General features: G+C 51.1%; 1 protein-coding gene across 2 annotated transcripts in view; it reads right to left on the bottom strand.

Annotated features, from left to right (window-relative positions):
- Positions 1-20,721, bottom strand: part of epha3 (eph receptor A3) — a 171,564-nt gene that overhangs the window by 68,617 nt on the left and 82,226 nt on the right. For both annotated transcript variants that reach the window (XM_055878105.1, XM_055878106.1), the window contains exons 4-5: positions 18,042-18,197; positions 16,073-16,408 (exon numbers count right to left, since the gene is read on the bottom strand). In XM_055878105.1, the coding sequence (XP_055734080.1) occupies positions 16,073-16,408; positions 18,042-18,197 (492 nt within the window). The remainder of the gene's footprint in view (positions 1-16,072; positions 16,409-18,041; positions 18,198-20,721) is intronic.

Below are 20,721 nucleotides of genomic sequence, written 5' to 3' on the forward strand. Positions count from 1 at the left end.
ACCATCCCTCCTTCCCTGTCCCAGTGTATTACCCTCCCACCATCCCTCCTTCCCTGCCCCATTGTATTACCCTCCTACCATCCCTCCTTCCCTGCCCCAGTGTATTACCCTCCTACCACCCCTCCTTCCCTGCCCAAGTGTATTACCCTCCCACCATCCCTCCTTCCCTGCCCCAGTGTATTACCCTCCCACCATCCCTCCTTCTCTGCCCCAGTGTATTACCCTCCTACCATCCCTCCTTCTCTGCCCCAGTGTATTACCCTCCCACCATCCCTCCTTCCCTGCCCCCAGTGTATTACCCTCCTACCATCCCTCCTTCTCTGCCCCAGTGTATTACCCTCCTACCATCCCTCCTTCACTGCCCCATTGTATTACCCTCCTACCATCCCTCCTTCTCTGTCCCCAGTGTATTACCCTCCCACCATCCCTCCTTCCCTGCCCCAGTGTATTACCCTCCCACCATCCCTCCTTCTCTGCCCCAGTGTATTACCCTCCCACCATCCCTCCTTCTCTGCCCCAGTGTATTACCCTCCCACCATCCCTCCTTCTCTGCCCCAGTGTATTACTCTCCCACCATCCCTCCTTCTCTGCCCCAGTGTATTACCCTCCCACCATCCCTCCTTCCCTGCCCCATTGTATTACCCTCCTACCATCCCTCCTTCCCTGTTCCCAGTGTATTACCCTCCTACCATCCCTCCTTCCCTGCCCCAGTGTATTACCCTCCTACCATCCCTCCTTCCCTGCCCCAGTGTATTACCCTCCTACCATCCCTGCTTCCCTGCCCCAGTGTATTACCCTCCTACCAACCCTCCTTCCCTGTTCCCAGTGTATTACCCTCCTACCATCCCTCCTTCCCTGCCCCAGTGTATTACCCTCCTACCATCCCTCCTTCCCTGCCCCAGTGTATTACCCTCCTACCATCCCTCCTTCCCTGCCCCAGTGTATTACCCTCCCACCATCCCTCCTTCCCTGCCCCAGTGTATTACCCTCCTACCATCCCTCCTTTTCTGCCCCAGTGTATTACCCTCCTACCATCCCTCCTTCCCTGCCCCAGTGTATTACCCTCCCACCACCCCTCCTTCTCTGTCCCAGTATATTACCCTCCTACCATCCCTCCTTCCCTGTCCCAGTGTATTACCCTCCCACCATCCCTCCTTCCCTGCCCCATTGTATTACCCTCCTACCATCCCTCCTTCCCTGCCCCAGTGTATTACCCTCCTACCACCCCTCCTTCCCTGCCCAAGTGTATTACCCTCCCACCATCCCTCCTTCCCTGCCCCAGTGTATTACCCTCCCACCATCCCTCCTTCTCTGCCCCAGTGTATTACCCTCCTACCATCCCTCCTTCTCTGCCCCAGTGTATTACCCTCCCACCATCCCTCCTTCCCTGCCCCCAGTGTATTACCCTCCTACCATCCCTCCTTCTCTGCCCCAGTGTATTACCCTCCCACCATCCTTCCTTCCCTGCCCCCAGTGTATTACCCTCCTATCATCCCTCCTTCCCTGCCCCAGTGTATTACCCTCCCACCATCCCTCCTTCTCTGCCCCAGTGTATTACCCTCCTACCATCCCTCCTTCACTGCCCCATTGTATTACCCTCCTACCATCCCTCCTTCTCTGTCCCCAGTGTATTACCCTCCCACCATCCCTCCTTCCCTGCCCCAGTGTATTACCCTCCCACCATCCCTCCTTCTCTGCCCCAGTGTATTACCCTCCCACCATCCCTCCTTCTCTGCCCCAGTGTATTACCCTCCCACCATCCCTCCTTCTCTGCCCCAGTGTATTACTCTCCCACCATCCCTCCTTCTCTGCCCCAGTGTATTACCCTCCCACCATCCCTCCTTCCCTGCCCCATTGTATTACCCTCCTACCATCCCTCCTTCCCTGTTCCCAGTGTATTACCCTCCTACCATCCCTCCTTCCCTGCCCCAGTGTATTACCCTCCTACCATCCCTCCTTCCCTGCCCCAGTGTATTACCCTCCTACCATCCCTGCTTCCCTGCCCCAGTGTATTACCCTCCTACCAACCCTCCTTCCCTGTTCCCAGTGTATTACCCTCCTACCATCCCTCCTTCCCTGCCCCAGTGTATTACCCTCCTACCATCCCTCCTTCCCTGCCCCAGTGTATTACCCTCCTACCATCCCTCCTTCCCTGCCCCAGTGTATTACCCTCCCACCATCCCTCCTTCCCTGCCCCAGTGTATTACCCTCCTACCATCCCTCCATCTCTGCCCCAGTGTATTACCCTCCTACCATCCCTACTTCCCTGCCCCCAGTGTATTACCCTCCCACCATCCCTCCTTCCCTGCCCCAGTGTATTACCCTCCTACCATCCATCCTTCTCTGCCCCAGTGTATTACCCTCCCACCATCCCTCCTTCTCTGCCCCAGTGTATTACCCTCCTACCATCCCTCCTTCCCTGCCCCCAGTGTATTACCCTCCTACCATCCCTCCTTCCCTGCCCCAGTGTATTACCCTCCCACAATCCCTCCTTCTCTGCCCCAGTGTATTACCCTCCCACCATCCCTCCTTCTCTGCCCCAGTGTATTACCCTCCCACCATCCCTCCTTCCCTGTTCCCAGTGTATTACCCTCCCACCATCCCTCCTTCCCTGCCCCAGTGTATTACCCTCCCACCATCCCTCCTTCTCTGCCCCAGTGTATTACCCTCCCACCATCCCTCCTTCTCTGCCCCAGTGTATTACCCTCCCACCATCCCTCCTTCTCTGCCCCAGTGTATTACCCTCCTACCATCACTCCTTCCCTGCCCCCAGTGTATTACCCTCCCACAATCCCTCCTTCCCTGCCCCCAGTGTATTACCCTCCCACCATCCCTCCTTCTCTGCCCCCAGTGTATTACCCTCCCACAATCCCTCCTTCCCTGCCCCCAGTGTATTACCCTCCCACCATCCCTCCTTCCCTGCCCCAGTGTATTACCCTCCCACCATCCCTCCTTCTCTGCCCCAGTATATTACCCTCCTACCATCCCTCCTTCTCTGCCCCAGTGTATTACCCTCCCACCATCCTTCCTTCCCTGCCCCCAGTGTATTACCCTCCTATCATCCCTCCTTCCCTGCCCCAGTGTATTACCCTCCCACCATCCCTCCTTCTCTGCCCCAGTGTATTACCCTCCTACCATCCCTCCTTCACTGCCCCATTGTATTACCCTCCTACCATCCCTCCTTCTCTGTCCCCAGTGTATTACCCTCCCACCATCCCTCCTTCCCTGCCCCAGTGTATTACCCTCCCACCATCCCTCCTTCTCTGCCCCAGTGTATTACCCTCCCACCATCCCTCCTTCTCTGCCCCAGTGTATTACCCTCCCACCATCCCTCCTTCTCTGCCCCAGTGTATTACTCTCCCACCATCCCTCCTTCTCTGCCCCAGTGTATTACCCTCCTACCATCCCTCCTTCCCTGTCCCAGTGTATTACCCTCCCACCATCCCTCCTTCCCTGCCCCATTGTATTACCCTCCTACCATCCCTCCTTCCCTGTTCCCAGTGTATTACCCTCCTACCATCCCTCCTTCCCTGCCCCAGTGTATTACCCTCCTACCATCCCTCCTTCCCTGCCCCAGTGTATTACCCTCCTACCATCCCTGCTTCCCTGCCCCAGTGTATTACCCTCCTACCATCCCTCCTTCCCTGTTCCCAGTGTATTACCCTCCTACCATCCCTCCTTCCCTGCCCCAGTGTATTACCCTCCTACCATCCCTCCTTCCCTGCCCCAGTGTATTACCCTCCTACCATCCCTCCTTCCCTGCCCCAGTGTATTACCCTCCCACCATCCCTCCTTCCCTGCCCCAGTGTATTACCCTCCTACCATCCCTCCATCTCTGCCCCAGTGTATTACCCTCCTACCATCCCTACTTCCCTGCCCCCAGTGTATTACCCTCCCACCATCCCTCCTTCCCTGCCCCAGTGTATTACCCTCCTACCATCCATCCTTCTCTGCCCCAGTGTATTACCCTCCCACCATCCCTCCTTCTCTGCCCCAGTGTATTACCCTCCTACCATCCCTCCTTCCCTGCCCCCAGTGTATTACCCTCCTACCATCCCTCCTTCCCTGCCCCAGTGTATTACCCTCCCACCATCCCTCCTTCTCTGCCCCCAGTGTATTACCCTCCCACAATCCCTCCTTCCCTGCCCCAGTGTATTACCCTCCCACCATCCCTCCTTCCCTGCCCCAGTGTATTACCCTCCCACCATCCCTCCTTCTCTGCCCCAGTGTATTACCCTCCTACCATCCCTCCTTCTCTGCCCCAGTGTATTACCCTCCCACCATCCCTCCTTCCCTGCCCCCAGTGTATTACCCTCCTACCATCCCTCCTTCTCTGCCCCAGTGTATTACCCTCCCACCATCCTTCCTTCCCTGCCCCCAGTGCATTACCCTCCTATCATCCCTCCTTCCCTGCCCCAGTGTATTACCCTCCCACCATCCCTCCTTCTCTGCCCCAGTGTATTACCCTCCTACCATCCCTCCTTCACTGCCCCATTGTATTACCCTCCTACCATCCCTCCTTCTCTGTCCCCAGTGTATTACCCTCCCACCATCCCTCCTTCCCTGCCCCAGTGTATTACCCTCCCACCATCCCTCCTTCTCTGCCCCAGTGTATTACCCTCCCACCATCCCTCCTTCTCTGCCCCAGTGTATTACCCTCCCACCATCCCTCCTTCTCTGCCCCAGTGTATTACTCTCCCACCATCCCTCCTTCTCTGCCCCAGTGTATTACCCTCCTACCATCCCTCCTTCCCTGTCCCAGTGTATTACCCTCCCACCATCCCTCCTTCCCTGCCCCATTGTATTACCCTCCTACCATCCCTCCTTCCCTGTTCCCAGTGTATTACCCTCCTACCATCCCTCCTTCCCTGCCCCAGTGTATTACCCTCCTACCATCCCTCCTTCCCTGCCCCAGTGTATTACCCTCCTACCATCCCTGCTTCCCTGCCCAGTGTATTACCCTCCTACCATCCCTCCTTCCCTGTTCCCAGTGTATTACCCTCCTACCATCCCTCCTTCCCTGCCCCAGTGTATTACCCTCCTACCATCCCTCCTTCCCTGCCCCAGTGTATTACCCTCCCACCATCCCTCCTTCCCTGCCCCAGTGTATTACCCTCCTACCATCCATCCTTCTCTGCCCCAGTGTATTACCCTCCCACCATCCCTCCTTCTCTGCCCCAGTGTATTACTCTCCTACCATCCCTCCTTCCCTGCCCCCAGTGTATTACCCTCCTACCATCCCTCCTTCCCTGCCCCAGTGTATTACCCTCCCACAATCCCTCCTTCTCTGCCCCAGTGTATTACCCTCCCACCATCCCTCCTTCTCTGCCCCAGTGTATTACCCTCCCACCATCCCTCCTTCCCTGTTCCCAGTGTATTACCATCCCTCCTTCCCTGCCCCAGTGTATTACCCTCCCACCATCCCTCCTTCTCTGCCCCAGTGTATTACCCTCCCACCATCCCTCCTTCTCTGCCCCAGTGTATTACCCTCCCACCATCCCTCCTTCTCTGTCCCAGTGTATTACCCTCCTACCATCCCTCCTTCCCTGTCCCAGTGTATTACCCTCCCACCATCCCTCCTTCCCTGCCCCAGTGTATTACCCTCCTACCATCCCTCCTTCCCTGCCCCAGTGTATTACCCTCCCACCATCCCTCCTTCTCTGCCCCAGTGTATTACCGTCCCACCATCCCTCCTTCTCTGCCCCAGTGTATTACCCTCCCACCATCCCTCCTTCCCTGCCCCAGTGTATTACCCTCCCACCATCCCTCCTTCCCTGCCCCCAGTGTATAACCCTCCCACCATCCCCCCTTCTCTGCCCCAGTGTATTACCCTCCCACCATCCCTCCTTCCCTGCCCCAGTGTATTACCCTCCCACCATCCCCCCTTCTCTGCCCCAGTGTATTACCCTCCTACCATCACTCCTTCCCTGCCCCCAGTGTATTACCCTCCCACAATCCCTCCTTCCCTGCCCCCAGTGTATTACCCTCCCACCATCCCTCCTTCTCTGCCCCCAGTGTATTACCCTCCCACAATCCCTCCTTCCCTGCCCCCAGTGTATTACCCTCCCACCATCCCTCCTTCTCTGCCCCAGTGTATTACCCTCCCACCATCCCTCCTTCTCTGCCCCAGTGTATTACCCTCCCACCATCCCTCCTTCTCTGCCCCAGTGTATTACCCTCCCACCATCCCTCATTCTCTGCCCCAGTGTATTACCCTACTACCATCCCTCCTTCCCTGCCCCAGTATATTACCCTCCCACCATCCCTCCTTCCATGCCCCAGTGTATTTCCCTCCTACCATCCCTCCTTCTCTGCCCCAGTGTATTACCGTCCCACCATCCCTCCTTCTCTGCCCCAGTGTATTACCCTCCCACCATCCCTCCTTCCCTGCCCCAGTGTATTACCCTCCCACCATCCCTCCTTCCCTGCCCCCAGTGTATTACCCTCCCACCATCCCCCCTTCTCTGCCCCAGTGTATTACCCTCCCACCATCCCTCCTTCCCTGCCCCAGTGTATTACCCTCCCACCATCCCCCCTTCTCTGCCCCAGTGTATTACCCTCCTACCATCACTCCTTCCCTGCCCCCAGTGTATTACCCTCCCACAATCCCTCCTTCCCTGCCCCCAGTGTATTACCCTCCCACCATCCCTCCTTCTCTGCCGCAGTGTATTACCCTCCCACCATCCCTCCTTCTCTGCCCCAGTGTATTACCCTCCCACCATTCCTCCTTCTCTGCCCCAGTGTATTACCCTCCTACCATCCCTCCTTCCCTGCCCCCAGTGTATTACCCTCCCACCATCCCTCCTTCTCTGCCCCAGTGTATTACCCTCCCACCATCTCTCCTTCCCTGCCCCAGTGTATTACCCTCCCACCATCCCTCCTTCTCTGCCCCAGTGTATTACCCTCCCACCATCCCTCCTTCCCTGCCCCAGTGTATTACCCTCCCACCATCCCCCCTTCTCTGCCCCAGTGTATTACCCTCCTACCATCACTCCTTCCCTGCCCCCAGTGTATTACCCTCCCACAATCCCTCCTTCCCTGCCCCCAGTGTATTACCCTCCCACCATCCCTCCTTCTCTGCCCCCAGTGTATTACCCTCCCACAATCCCTCCTTCCCTGCCCCCAGTGTATTACCCTCCCACCATCCCTCCTTCTCTGCCCCAGTGTATTACCCTCCCACCATCCCTCCTTCTCTGCCCCAGTGTATTACCCTCCCACAATCCCTCCTTCCCTGCCCCCAGTGTATTACCCTCCCACCATCCCTCCTTCTCTGCCCCAGTGTATTACCCTCCCACCATCTCTCCTTCCCTGCCCCAGTGTATTACCCTCCCACCATCCCTCCTTCCCTGCCCCAGTGTATTACCCTCCCACCATCCCTCCTTCCCTGCCCCAGTGTATTACCCTCCTACCATCCCTCCTTCCCTGCCCCCAGTGTATTACCCTCCCACCATCTCTCCTTCCCTGCCCCAGTGTATTACCCTCCCACCATCCCTCCTTCCCTGCCCCAGTGTATTACCCTCCCACAATCCCTCCTTCCCTGCCCCCAGTGTATTACCCTCCCACCATCCCTCCTTCTCTGCCCCAGTGTATTACCCTCCCACCATCCCTCCTTCTCTGCCCCAGTGTATTACCCTCCCACAATCCCTCCTTCCCTGCCCCCAGTGTATTACCCTCCCACCATCCCTCCTTCTCTGCCCCAGTGTATTACCCTCCCACCATCTCTCCTTCCCTGCCCCAGTGTATTACCCTCCCACCATCCCTCCTTCCCTGCCCCAGTGTATTACCCTCCCACCATCCCTCCTTCCCTGCCCCAGTGTATTACCCTCCCACAATCCCTCCTTCCCTGCCCCCAGTGTATTACCCTCCCACCATCCCTCCTTCTCTGCCCCAGTGTATTACCCTCCCACCATCACTCCTTCCCTGCCCCCAGTGTATTACCCTCCCACAATCCCTCCTTCCCTGCCCCAGTGTATTACCCTCCCACCATCCCTCCTTCTCTGCCCCAGTGTATTACCCTCCCACCATCCCTCCTTCCCTGCCCCAGTGTATTACCCTCCCACCATCCCTCACTCTCATGTCGCCTCGCCTTGGGACCTCACATGGTCTCAATCTGGCACTGTAATTCAACTCAGGACTCGCTCCTTCTCTCCTTCCATTCCTCTCTCCCTTTCTTTTTTCCACATTTACAGTTGTGTAATTGCTAGCTGCAGCTGAGAGGCCAGGCGGCCATGAGCTTTAAGTTCATTAGACCGCAGGAAACAACATGTTTGTCTTTGAAAATGTTCGAGCCTCTCTTGATTCTGATGATACAACTTTAGAACGGCTGGCACTTTTTTTCCACTGGAAGTTATTTTCTCTCTGTTAATGAATCCATTTGGAGTGAGTCTGTTTTCACTCTCCTCCCTCGTTCTCTCTCTTTCTCTCATTCCCTCTGTTTCTGATAGGGGTATAGCTGTTGTTTTATTGGTTCTGTGGTTTATGGGTGTAATGATTTATTGTGTCTGAGCAGGACACTGGTTTGATGCTGGGTATCTTTCTATTACTCTCTCTCTCTCCCCCCCTCCCTCCCTCCCTCCCTCCCTCCCTCCCTCCCTCCCTCCCTCTGTGAACAGTTCTGGAGGGCTTCCTGGCTTCAAGAGAGATTTCTCCTTCTTTCTCTCTGGCCCCCAATTCTTCCCCAATAGCTCACTGCAGAGACGAGAGGATGTGACTACAGTCCCCATCAAAGTACCATCATAGCACTAAGACTGCGCTCGTGAATGTGGTAAATTACCTTTCAATGGCGTCAGACCAAGGCTCTGCGTCTGTCCTTGCACTCCTAGACCTTAGTGTCGCTTTCGACACCATCTATCACCATATTCTTTTGGAGAGATTGGAAATAATTGGTCTACGCAGAAAAGTTGTTGCCTGGTTTAGATCTTATCTATCGGAAAGATATCAGTTAGTCTCTGTGGATGGTTTGTCTTCTGACAAATCAATGATAAGTTTAGGTGTTACTTTAGGTTCCGTTCTAGGACCACCATGGTTTTCACTATATATGCTACCTCTTAGTGATGTCATTCGGAAAGACAATGTCAACTTTCACTGCTTTGCAGACCACACAGCTGTACATTTTTATGAAACATGGTGAAGCCCCAAAATTGTCTACCCTGGAAGCCTGTGTTTCAGACATAAGGAAGTGGATGGTGGCACATTTTTTAAATTTTAAACTCGGACAAAACAGAGATGCCAAATAGGGCTGATAGACTCTTGACTAGAACTCACAAATGTAATCATATTACTCCAGTGCTAGCTTCTGGTTGAGGCTAGGGCTGATTTGCTCCTACCCATCTCGCTGATTTGGTCCTGCTGTACATACCTACATGTACGTTACGTTCACAAGACGCAGGCCTCCTTATTGTTCCTAGAATTTCTAAGCAAACAGCTGGAGGCAGGGCTTTCTCCTATAGAGCTACATTTTTATGGAATCACCTGCCGATCCATGAGACGTAGACTCTGTCTCAACCCTGTCTATACTGAAGACTGATCTCTTCAGTAGGTCCTATAATTGAGTGTAGTCTGGCCCAGGGGTGTGAAGGTAAACGCCAATGTACTGGAGTGACAAACCACCCTTGCTGTCTCTGCCTGGCCGGCTCCCCTCTCTCCACTGGGATTCTCTGCCTCTGACCCTATTACGAGTCACTGGCTTGCTCGCACTCTCATATGCAGTCCCTAGGAGGGGTGCATCACATCATGCCAGGCTTTTTTTTGCTATACTCTACTTGAGTGGGTTAAGTCACTGACTTGATCTTCCTGTCCAGTTTTGCACCTCCTTGGGCTCGTGCGGTGGAGGAGATCTTTGTGGGCTGTACTCGGCCAAATCTCAGGGTAGTAAGTGAATGGTCTGTTGATATTCCTTTGGTGGTGTGGGGGCTTTGCTTTGTCAAAGTGGGTGGGGTTATATCCTGTCTGGTTGGCCCTGTCCAGGAGTAACTTTGGATGGGGCCACAGTGTCCGACCCCCCCTGTCTCAGTCTCCAGTATCTATGCTGAAAAAGTCTATGCGCCGGGGGGCTAGGGTCAGTCTGTCCTATCTGGTGTAATTCTCCTGTCTTATCGTGTGTCTTGTGTGATCTTAGGCATGCTCCCTCTAATTCTTCCACCCCTCTCTCTCCCCTCCCAGAGAACCTGAGCCCTAGGGCCATGCCTCAGGATTACCTGGCTCACGACTCCTGGCTGTCCCCGTCCCACCTGGTCATGCTGCTGATCCAGTTTCTGCTGTTCTGCCTGTGGCTATAGAACCCTGACATGTTTATTGGTCGTACTACCTTGCCGTGCTGCGATCCAGTTTCTGCTGTTCTGCCTGTGGCTATGGAACCCTGACCTGTTTACCGGTCGTGCTACCTTGTCCCGGACCTGCTGTTCTGACCCTCCCTCATCCTCTCTCTCTCTCTTTCTCTCTCTCTCTCTACCGCACCTGTTGTTTCGACCTCTGAATGCTCGGCTATGAAAAGCCAACTGACATTTACTCTTGAGGTGCTGACCTGTTGCACGCTCTATAACCACTGTGATTATTTTTTAACCCTGCTGGTCATCTATTAACGTTTGAACATATCTTGAAGAACAATCTGGCCTTAATGGCCATGTACTCTTATAATCTACACCTGGCACAGCCAGAAGAGGACTGGCCACCCCTCAGAGCCTGGTTCCTCTCTAGGTTTCTTCCCATGTTTCTGCCTATTCTATGGAGTTTTTCCTAGCCACCATGCTTCTACATCTGCATTGCTTGCTGTTTGGGGTTTTAGGCAGGGTTTCTGCACAAGCACCTTGTGACAACTGCTGATGTAAAAAGGGCTTTATAAATACATTTGATTGATACAGTCCCATATTAAGTGTCAGACTCTCTCAAACTCCAGCCTTTATCAGTCTCACTTCAGTGGAGGGATAAGACTAAACAGTTGTAATGGAGATCAGTCTCTCAGCGCTACATTTCCTATTGTCATCAGATCTACATCCTGCTTTCACGGTGTGTGTGTGTGTGTGTGTGTGTGTGTGTGTGTGTGTGTGTGTGTGTGTGTGTGTGTGTGTGTGTGTGTGTGTGTGTGTGTGTGTGTGTGTGTGTGTGTGTGTGTGTGTGTGTGTGTGTGTGTGTGTGTGTGTGTGTGTGTGTGTGTGTGTGTAGAAGAGGGGCTGAGACTCGTCTTACGACACCCTGTCAGAATATCCGGATGCTTTCCTCCCTTCCGAGACGGCCAGTTAATCCAGCTTTTAACAGTTTTGGCAGGTTTAAACAGGAGTGTGTTGGTGTAGTGTGTGTGTGTGTTTCTCTCTGAAAGAGGGCAGCTTGCGTGTCCTCTCTCTCCACGGACATAGCCACATGTGTGTGTAGGGAGCTGTACACTGACAACCCTAATCCTTGTAAACTCAGCCTGATGGGTCGTGCAGCTGCAGAATAAGGATGGTTTGTGTGTGTGTGTGTGTGTGCGTGTGCGTGTGTTTGCGTGTGTGTGTGTTTGTGTGTGTGTATTTCGTTTTCAATGTTTCATTTTCACACACCCTTTCCTTTTCCTCATCTCAGCTAAAGGACAATCACACATTAAACTCACTATTTCACTATTCTCATCACGCTATCCTCTCAGGTGACAGCTTAGTGATACATATGAACCATCCTCATCCTGTTGTTAATGTAGCATGTCCTTTAACAGGCACAGAGAGATAAGAGGAAGGTTATAAGATCTGTAGGTTAAAACATAAGGATTCACCTATTCTGAGCACAAACATACTGGTAGAGAGCTCTGTTGAAACCTGCTATCTTTACATGATCAGTGGACGTGTTGCTTTTCTTTACCTCTACCCTCCCTCTCCCCTGGGAGAGGTATACACACGTCCGGAGACAAGTGAAGAGCACTAAATCTACACACACACAGTAAATCTGCATTTACTGCTCATCCCTCTGCTGTCATTTCAAAGTGCAGTGTCTGGCCCGTCATCCTTTATAGACCACAGCTGGGATAACACACAGGAAACTCAGCACGCACCTCATTGTACACCTCAGTGTGTGTGTGTGTGTGTGTGTGTGTGTGTGTGTGTGTGTGTGTGTGTGTGTGTGTGTGTGTGTGTGTGTGTGTGTGTGTGTGTGTGTGTTCGTGTGCGTCTGTGTGGGTATGTACACACCATCCCCCGAAAAAGGTGTATAACCCCCCTTGCTCTCTACAGGCAAGGAATCGTGCATTGAGAACACATTACTGTAGCTAGCAGAATTACGCTCCACCATAGAGAGACTCTGTATTAACTGAAACAATCCCAGCTATCCCTACCCACTGTGTTACACAGACAGGACAGAGACCTTCATCTACTGCTGCTCTACAACAAGAGAGAGGAGACCGGACCCAATGTCCCAGCAGACAGAGACATTCATCTACTGCTGCTCTACAACAAGAGAGAGGAGACCGGACCCAATGTCCCAGCAGACAGAGACCTTCATCTACTGCTGCTCTACAACAAGAGAGAGGAGACCGGACCCAATGTCCCAGCAGACAGAGACCTTCATCTACTGCTGCTCTACAACAAGAGAGAAGAGACCGGACCCAATGTCCCAGCAGACAGAGACCTTCATCTACTGCTGCTCTACAACAAGAGAGGAGACCGGACCCAATGTCCCAGCAGACAGAGATATTCATCTACTGCTGCTCTACAACAAGAGAGAGGAGACCGGACCCAATGTCCCAGCAGACAGAGATATTCATCTACTGCTGCTCTACAACAAGAGAGGAGACCGGACCCAATGTCCCAGCAGACAGAGACCTTCATCTACTGCTGCTCTACAACAAGAGAGAGGAGACCGGACCCAATGTCCCAGCAGACAGAGACCTTCATCTACTGCTGCTCTACAACAAGAGAGAGGAGACCGGACCCAATGTCCCAGCAGACAGAGACCTTCATCTACTGCTGCTCTACAACAAGAGAGAAGAGACCGGACCCAATGTCCCAGCAGACAGAGATATTCATCTACTGCTGCTCTACAACAAGAGAGAGGAGACCGGACCCAATGTCCCAGCAGACAGAGACCTTCATCTACTGCTGCTCTACAACAAGAGAGGAGACCGGACCCAATGTCCCAGCAGACAGAGACCTTCATCTACTGCTGCTCTACAACAAGAGAGAAGAGACCGGACCCAATGTCCCAGCAGACAGAGACCTTCATCTACTGCTGCTCTACAACAAGAGAGAAGAGACCGGACCCAATGTCCCAGCAGACAGAGACCTTCATCTACTGCTGCTCTACAACAAGAGAGAGGAGACCGGACCCAATGTCCCAGCAGACAGAGACCTTCATCTACTGCTGCTCTACAACAAGAGAGAAGAGACCGGACCCAATGTCCCAGCAGACAGAGACCTTCATCTACTGCTGCTCTACAACAAGAGAGAGGAGACCGGACCCAATGTCCCAGCAGACAGAGACCTTCATCTACTGCTGCTCTACAACAAGAGAGAGGAGACCGGACCCAATGTCCCAGCAGACAGAGACCTTCATCTACTGCTGCTCTACAACAAGAGAGAGGAGACCGGACCCAATGTCCCAGCAGACAGAGACCTTCATCTACTGCTGCTCTACAACAAGAGAGAAGAGACCGGACCCAATGTCCCAGCAGACAGAGATATTCATCTACTGCTGCTCTACAACAAGAGAGAGGAGACCGGACCCAATGTCCCAGCAGACAGAGACCTTCATCTACTGCTGCTCTACAACAAGAGAGAGGAGACCGGACCCAATGTCCAAGCAGACAGAGACCTTCATCTACTGCTGCTCTACAACAAGAGAGAGGAGACCGGACCCAATGTCCAAGCAGACAGAGACCTTCATCTACTGCTGCTCTACAACAAGAGAGAGGAGACCGGACCCAATGTCCCAGCAGACAGAGACCTTCATCTATTGCTGCTCTACAACAAGAGAGAGGAGACCGGACCCAATGTCCAAGCAGACAGAGACCTTCATCTACTGCTGCTCTACAACAAGAGAGAGGAGACCGGACCCAATGTCCCAGCAGACAGAGATATTCATCTACTGCTGCTCTACAACAAGAGAGAAGAGACCGGACCCAATGTCCCAGCAGACAGAGACCTTCATCTACTGCTGCTCTACAACAAGAGAGAGGAGACCGGACCCAATGTCCCAGCAGACAGAGACCTTCATCTACTGCTGCTCTACAACAAGAGAGAAGAGACCGGACCCAATGTCCCAGCAGACAGAGACCTTCATCTACTGCTGCTCTACAACAAGAGAGAGGAGACCGGACCCAATGTCCCAGCAGACAGAGATATTCATCTACTGCTGCTCTACAACAAGAGAGAGGAGACCGGACCCAATGTCCCAGCAAACAGAGACCCACTGGGTACATACTGCTCCAATCAACCTTGTCATTTCATCAACCACGTCATTTCAATGAAATTACGTTTAACGAACGTAGAATAGACGCTGAATTGACGTCTGTGCCAAGTCGGTAAGGAGAGAGTAAGATATAAGACTATCAGAAAGGAAAATCGTAGAGGCACAAATGACTGGGTTGGAGTCAGCACCTAAACATCAACACACAGGTATGACTGATGTTACGGCAGATTTCCTCCTCTTCGTCTGAAGAGGAGGTGTAGGGATCGGACCAAGACGCAGAGTGGAAAGTGTTCATTATTTAATGAAAGTAAACTGAACACTTCAAGATACAAAAACAACAAACGTGACCAAACCGAAAACAGTCCCGTGTGGCACGAACACTGACACGAAATACAATCACCCACAAAACCCAACACCAAACAGGTTACCTTAATATGGTTCTCAATCAGGGACAACGATTGACAGCTGCCTCTGATTGAGAACCATATCAGGTCAAACACAGAAATAGACAAACCAGACACAAAACAATGAATGCCCACCCAACTCACATCCTGACCCACTAAAACAAACAATTAACACAATAACTAGGGTCAGAACGTGACAACTGAGAACAGAGGGAGAGAGTGTCACGCCCTGACCTTAGAGTTCCTTATTATTTTCTATGTTTGGTTAGGTCAGGGTGTGACTCGGGTGGGAAAGTCTATGTTTTCTATTTCTTTGTTTTTGGCCGTGTGTTTCCCAATCAGAGGCAGCTGTCTATCGTTGTCTCTGATTGGGGATCATACATAAGTTGTCATTTTCCTTTTGGGTTTTGTGGGATCTTGTTTTCTGTTTCGTGTTTTCTGCCTGACAGAACTGTGCGTTTTCGTTTTCGTTTTCGTTTGTTATTTTGTTTGAGTGTTTTTGAAATAAAAGAATCATGAACACTTTCCACGCTGCGCTTTGGTCCACTCTTCATTCGACCAACGAGGGCCGTAACAGAGAGATGTGTATGGATGGTTGAGGAATGAGAAGAGAGACAGAGAGAAAGAGAGGAGAGAGAGAGAGGAAAAACCACAGAGAGGGATGTATGGAGTGAGGGAAGGAGTGGGAGGGTGTAGTGAACTATAGCCATCATGCATGCATTCCTAGTTTGGTATTGGAATGTTGAGGTTTGTTACAATCCGCTGCAGAGAGATTGATTTGTCTCTGTGAGGGACTTTCACTGGGTCCTACCTCCCCGTTGTCTCTGGGTTGGGATGTGTGGAGAATGTTTATATGAGAGATCGATGTGAGCAACCCATCCCTCTGTGTGTGTGTGTGTGTGTGTGTGTGTGTGTGTGTGTGTGTGTGTGTGTGTGTGTTCCTGTGCGCATGCATGCGTGAGAATGTTTATATGAGGGGTTGATGTGAACCCATTCCATTATAACGACTGTCTGTAAAAGCTGAAAAACAACACAAAGTTTTATACAGAGTGTATTTGTGAGGAGGGAGACATTTGATACTGGTGATAAAACTCTGAAGTATACTGGCTAGGATCTCCTTGTAAATGTCCAGAGCTGATGGTTGGAATGCATGCTTGTACGTTTATGTGTGTGTGTAGTGTGCATGTGTGTGTGTCTATAAGTGTGTGTGTTGATGTGCATGCCCTTGTGTTTGTGTGCGTCCGTGAACATCAATGGGTGTGTGTGTGCACAAGAGTGTGTTTGTGCATCTCCGGCCTTACCTGCTTGGTTGGTAGTGATGGTCACAGCAGCATATTGCCTCATGGTTGGGGCTAACTGGGACACTCCATTCTGAGCCTCAATCTCGAAAGTGTAGTTGGTGTGAGCCAGCAGGTCTCCCACGGTAACGGTAGTGTTCTGCAGGCCCGCAGCGCGAGGGAGGAACCGCACATTGCTGCGACATGCCTCACACACCCTCTGGCCAGGCCTGCAGCGCTTACACAGTACGGTGAAGGTAACGTCCTTACGACCTCCCGTATCCTCCGGCCAGGACCAGTCCAGAATCACTGAGGTCTCGTTGATGACTGAGATCACATTACGAGGAGCTGAGGGAGGACCTGGAGAGACAGAACCAGAGAGAGAGAGTGAGCGTGAGAGTGAGAGTGAGAGAGACAAAGCCAGAGCGAGAGAGTGAGCGAGAGAGACAGAAAGAGAGAGACGGAGAGAGTGAGCGAGAGAGAGACAGAGAGAGAGTGAGCGAGAGCGAGAGAGAGAGAGAGAGAGAGAGAGAGAGAGAGAGAGAGAGAGAGAGAGAGAGAGTGAGCGAGAGAGAGAGAGAGAGAGAGTGAGCGAGAGAGAGACAGAGAGAGAGTGAGCGAGAGAGAGAGAGAGAGAGAGTGAGCGAGAGCGAGAGAGAGAGAGAGAGAGAGAGAGAGAGAGAGAGAGAGAGAGAGAGAGAGAGAGAGAGACAGAGAGAGAGTGAGCGAGAGCGAGAGAGAGCGAGAGAGAGAGAGAGAGAGAGAGAGAGAGAGAGAGAGAGAGAGAGAGAGAGAGAGAGAGAGAGAGAGAGAGAGAGAGAGAGTTCACTGTTCATTTCTAATAGTTTTTTGTTGATATTGTTTCGTGTCTTCTCACTTTTGCTTATTGTTTATTTCACTTGCTTTGGCTACGTAAACACGTTTCCCATGCCAATAAATCCCATTTGAATTAAGAGAGAGAGAGTGGGGGGGTAAAAATATATATTATATTAATACAATTGTGTGTGTGATTGAGTGACAGCAGTCTGTCCCTTTGGGCAGCAGAGTCAGTTCAGCCACCAGTCACAGGGAGGAAGAAGGACAGAGCACTGGTTCAGGCCAAACCTCAAACTCTCACTGGCAGATGGAAATGACATGTTCTTACTGTGAACAGATTCTCTGAATATTTCCAGACTTTAATGTCAGACCTGACGGGATAATTACACAGGGAGCTAACCAGAACTACGGAGAGATCCTCAGCAAAGAATTGAACGAGGGAGGAGATGGGGTGAGTAGGGTTGACTTTGACAATATAAAGCCTTGTTTGTTTGTTTGTCTGAGGTGCTGGGGTTCAGACAGCGGATACAGTCAACTCCACAGTCCTCTACTGTTCTAGCTCCTCCACTCTACTGTACATTCACTACGCCTATCTAGCAGCCGAGCCATAATACTGATGAGACTAGAGCTCTGGGTTTTACGTGTCTTTGACCTGAGGCTCCCACATATGGTGTGTCATGTCTAGATATATAGATTACCAGATGTGATATGAACAGTAGGACAGTGGGTGGAGATCATATCATACATGTGTAAATCTAGATTCTTCTCCGATCTCTATGTTCCTTCCCAGACTCCTGCTCATTTACTTAGTCTATAAAGGTTTTAGGGCTGTAAAACAGGACTCTCCCTAATAAACAGGAGGAAACTGGAAATAAAGGTCTGCTCTGGTTGTCCTTAACTCCCCCCAGGGACTACAGACATGGCTGATGCAGTGGGTGTCATATGGTGGCAGTCATCAGAGCTGCCAGGGCAGTGATTTCTGGGTACTGTAGTTAAGCATGCTTGGCATCAGCCATCTGCTTCTGTGAACCATCCGGATACAGCTCAGAGAGAGAGAGAGAGCGCGCAAGATATTGTCCTCAGAGACACAGCAGCTAAAACAGTTTAGAGAATAAACAAACAGTACTTTCAGAGAGTAAACTATTTTTGGCTCTCACTCACAAACACAGAGACTTACGTGTGCAGGCCGTAGATGGCGGGTCTCCATCAGCGCGGAAGTAGTTTTTCTCGCAGCCACAGTGTAGAGCTCCCTCATGATGGGTGAAGCTGTGAGGTGGACACTTAGAACACTGGACGTTACCCAGCAGAGACTTATAGAACCCTGCTCTGCATGCTGGAGAGAGAGAGAGAGGAGGGGAGGGAGGAGGGAAGAGAGAGAGAGAGGAGGGGAGGGAGGAGGGAAGAGAGAGAGGAGGGAGGAGGAGGGAAGAGAGAGAGAGGAGGGGAGGGAGGAGGGAAGAGAGAGAGGAGGGGAGGGAGGAGGGAAGAGAGAGAGAGGAGGGGAGGGAGGGAGGAGGGAAGAGAGAGAGAGGAAGGGAGGGAGGAGGGAAGAGAGAGAGAGAGGAGGGGAGGGAGGAGGGAAGAGAGAGAGAGGAGGGAAGAGGGAAGAGAGAGAGAGGAGGGGAGGGAGGAGGGAAGAGAGAGAGGAGGGGAGGGAGGAGGGAAGAGAGAGAGAGGAGGGGAGGGAGGGAGGAGGGAAGAGAGAGAGAGGAGGGGAGGGAGGAGGGAAGAGAGAAAGGGGAGGGGAGGGAGGGAGGAGGGAAGAGAGAGAGAGGAGGGGAGGGAGGAGGGAAGAGAGAGAGGGGAGGGGAGGGAGGAGGGAAGAGAGAGAGAGGAGGGGAGGGAGGAGTGAAGAGAGAGAGGGGAGGGGAGGGAGGAGTGAAGAGAGAGAGAGGAGGGGAGGGAGGAGGGAAGAGAGAGAGGGGAGGGGAGGGAGGAGGGAAGAGAGAGAGGTGGTGAGTATACAGGCTAGACAGCAAAATTGACAATAACAATGTCCACAGAGAAATAAACGTATAATTAATAATCAAGATGTATAACTAGAAAAGATAGAACAAAAGACACATACAGATGGAGAGAGACAGGACAACAGGAAACGAAAGACGGGAGATGAGGTGGGAGGGGGGATGGATTTTTCCAATCAAACGTTTCATTACTATACATGCTAGATTAATTACTTTAATCTTCTCTTATGACCCTGAGTATATGAACCCACAGCCACACATACACACACACACACACACACACACACACACACACACACACACACACACACACACACACACAGAACGCCCCGACAAATCTATACCAAGGGGTAATGGGAGGGAAGAATACAAAATTAAAGAACTGTATGTTTCACCAATGCCTCTCTCCCACTCTCTCAGACCCATCCAAGACCAAGTATAAAATATGGAAATGCAGCTGTTAGAATGGGGGAAGGCTGAGTAACTAGTATTCATCATTCACTGTACACATACAACTAACATCAACAATGTGCATGATAGTCTTTCATGGTTTTTTAAAACGTTTGTGTGTTGAAAATGTCTAACCACTTGTATAATTGTATTTTCAGACACTTCAAATAGACATACATACCCCACCAGACATGCACTACGGGTTTCTTCGCTGTACCCAAACCCAAAAACAGATCTAATGTGTCGCTCAGTTATGTATGGAGCCATGTCATCGTGGAATGCTCGGCCACCAGAGATTACTCAGAGAAAAGCAAGTTAAGCTTTAAAAAACAAATTATTAACAGTGCCTCTCCTCTTTCTAAATATATCATTTAACTGTATATAAGAATATGAATATGTATAAATAGTGTTCTAAATTGTATTTTTGTTGTCTCCTGGTGTCTTTCCAATATATATATATTTTTTCATGATATATATATATATATATGTGTGTGTATATAGTACCAGTCAAGTCAGTACTCCTTCAAGACTGTTGGAAAAGCACTCCAGCTGAAGCTGGTTGAGAGAATGCCAAGAGTGTGCAAAGCTGTCATCAAGGCAAAGGGTGGCTACTTTGAAGAATCTCAAATATAAACCAATTTTTGATGTGTTTAACAGTTTTTTGGTTACTACATGATTCCATATGTGTTATTTCATAGTTTTGATGTCTTCACTATTATTCTACAATGTAGGAAATAGTCAAAAAGTCAGAAAAACCCTGGAATGAGTAGATGTGTACAAACTTTTGACTGGTGCTGTATATACACACACTGTAAATATATGTTTTTTATGTAATGTTTTTGTCTATAACTGTTGTGCACTTTGTCATGTATGTATATGTTTTATGTGGACTCCAGGAAGAGTAGCTGCTGCATGTAAACTAGCTAATGGGGATCCTAATAAACTAAACCATTATCCTGTTCTACTCCAAATAAATGGGAGAATCACCAACATACTGTAGAGATGATTACAGGAGAATCACCAACATACTGTAGAGATGATTACAGGAGAATCCCCAAATCACCAACATACTGTACAGATGATTACAGGAGAATCCCCAAATCACCAACATACTGTACAGATGAATACAGGAAAATCATCCAACATACTGTAGAGATGATTACAGGAAAATCCCCAAATCACCAACATACTGTACAGATGATTACAGGAGAATCCCCAAATACCAACATACTGTAGAGATGATTACAGGAGAATCCCCAAATCACCAACATACTGTAGAGATGATTACAGGAGAATCCCCAAATCACCAACATACTGTACAGATGATTACAGGAGAATCCCCAAATCACCAACATACTGTAGAGATGATTACAGGAGAATCCCCAAATCACCAACATACTGTACAGATGATTACAGGAGAATCCCCAAATCACCAACATACTG

This window comes from Salvelinus fontinalis, chromosome 23 (assembly GCF_029448725.1).
Source record: "Salvelinus fontinalis isolate EN_2023a chromosome 23, ASM2944872v1, whole genome shotgun sequence".
NCBI lineage: Eukaryota > Metazoa > Chordata > Actinopteri > Salmoniformes > Salmonidae > Salvelinus > Salvelinus fontinalis.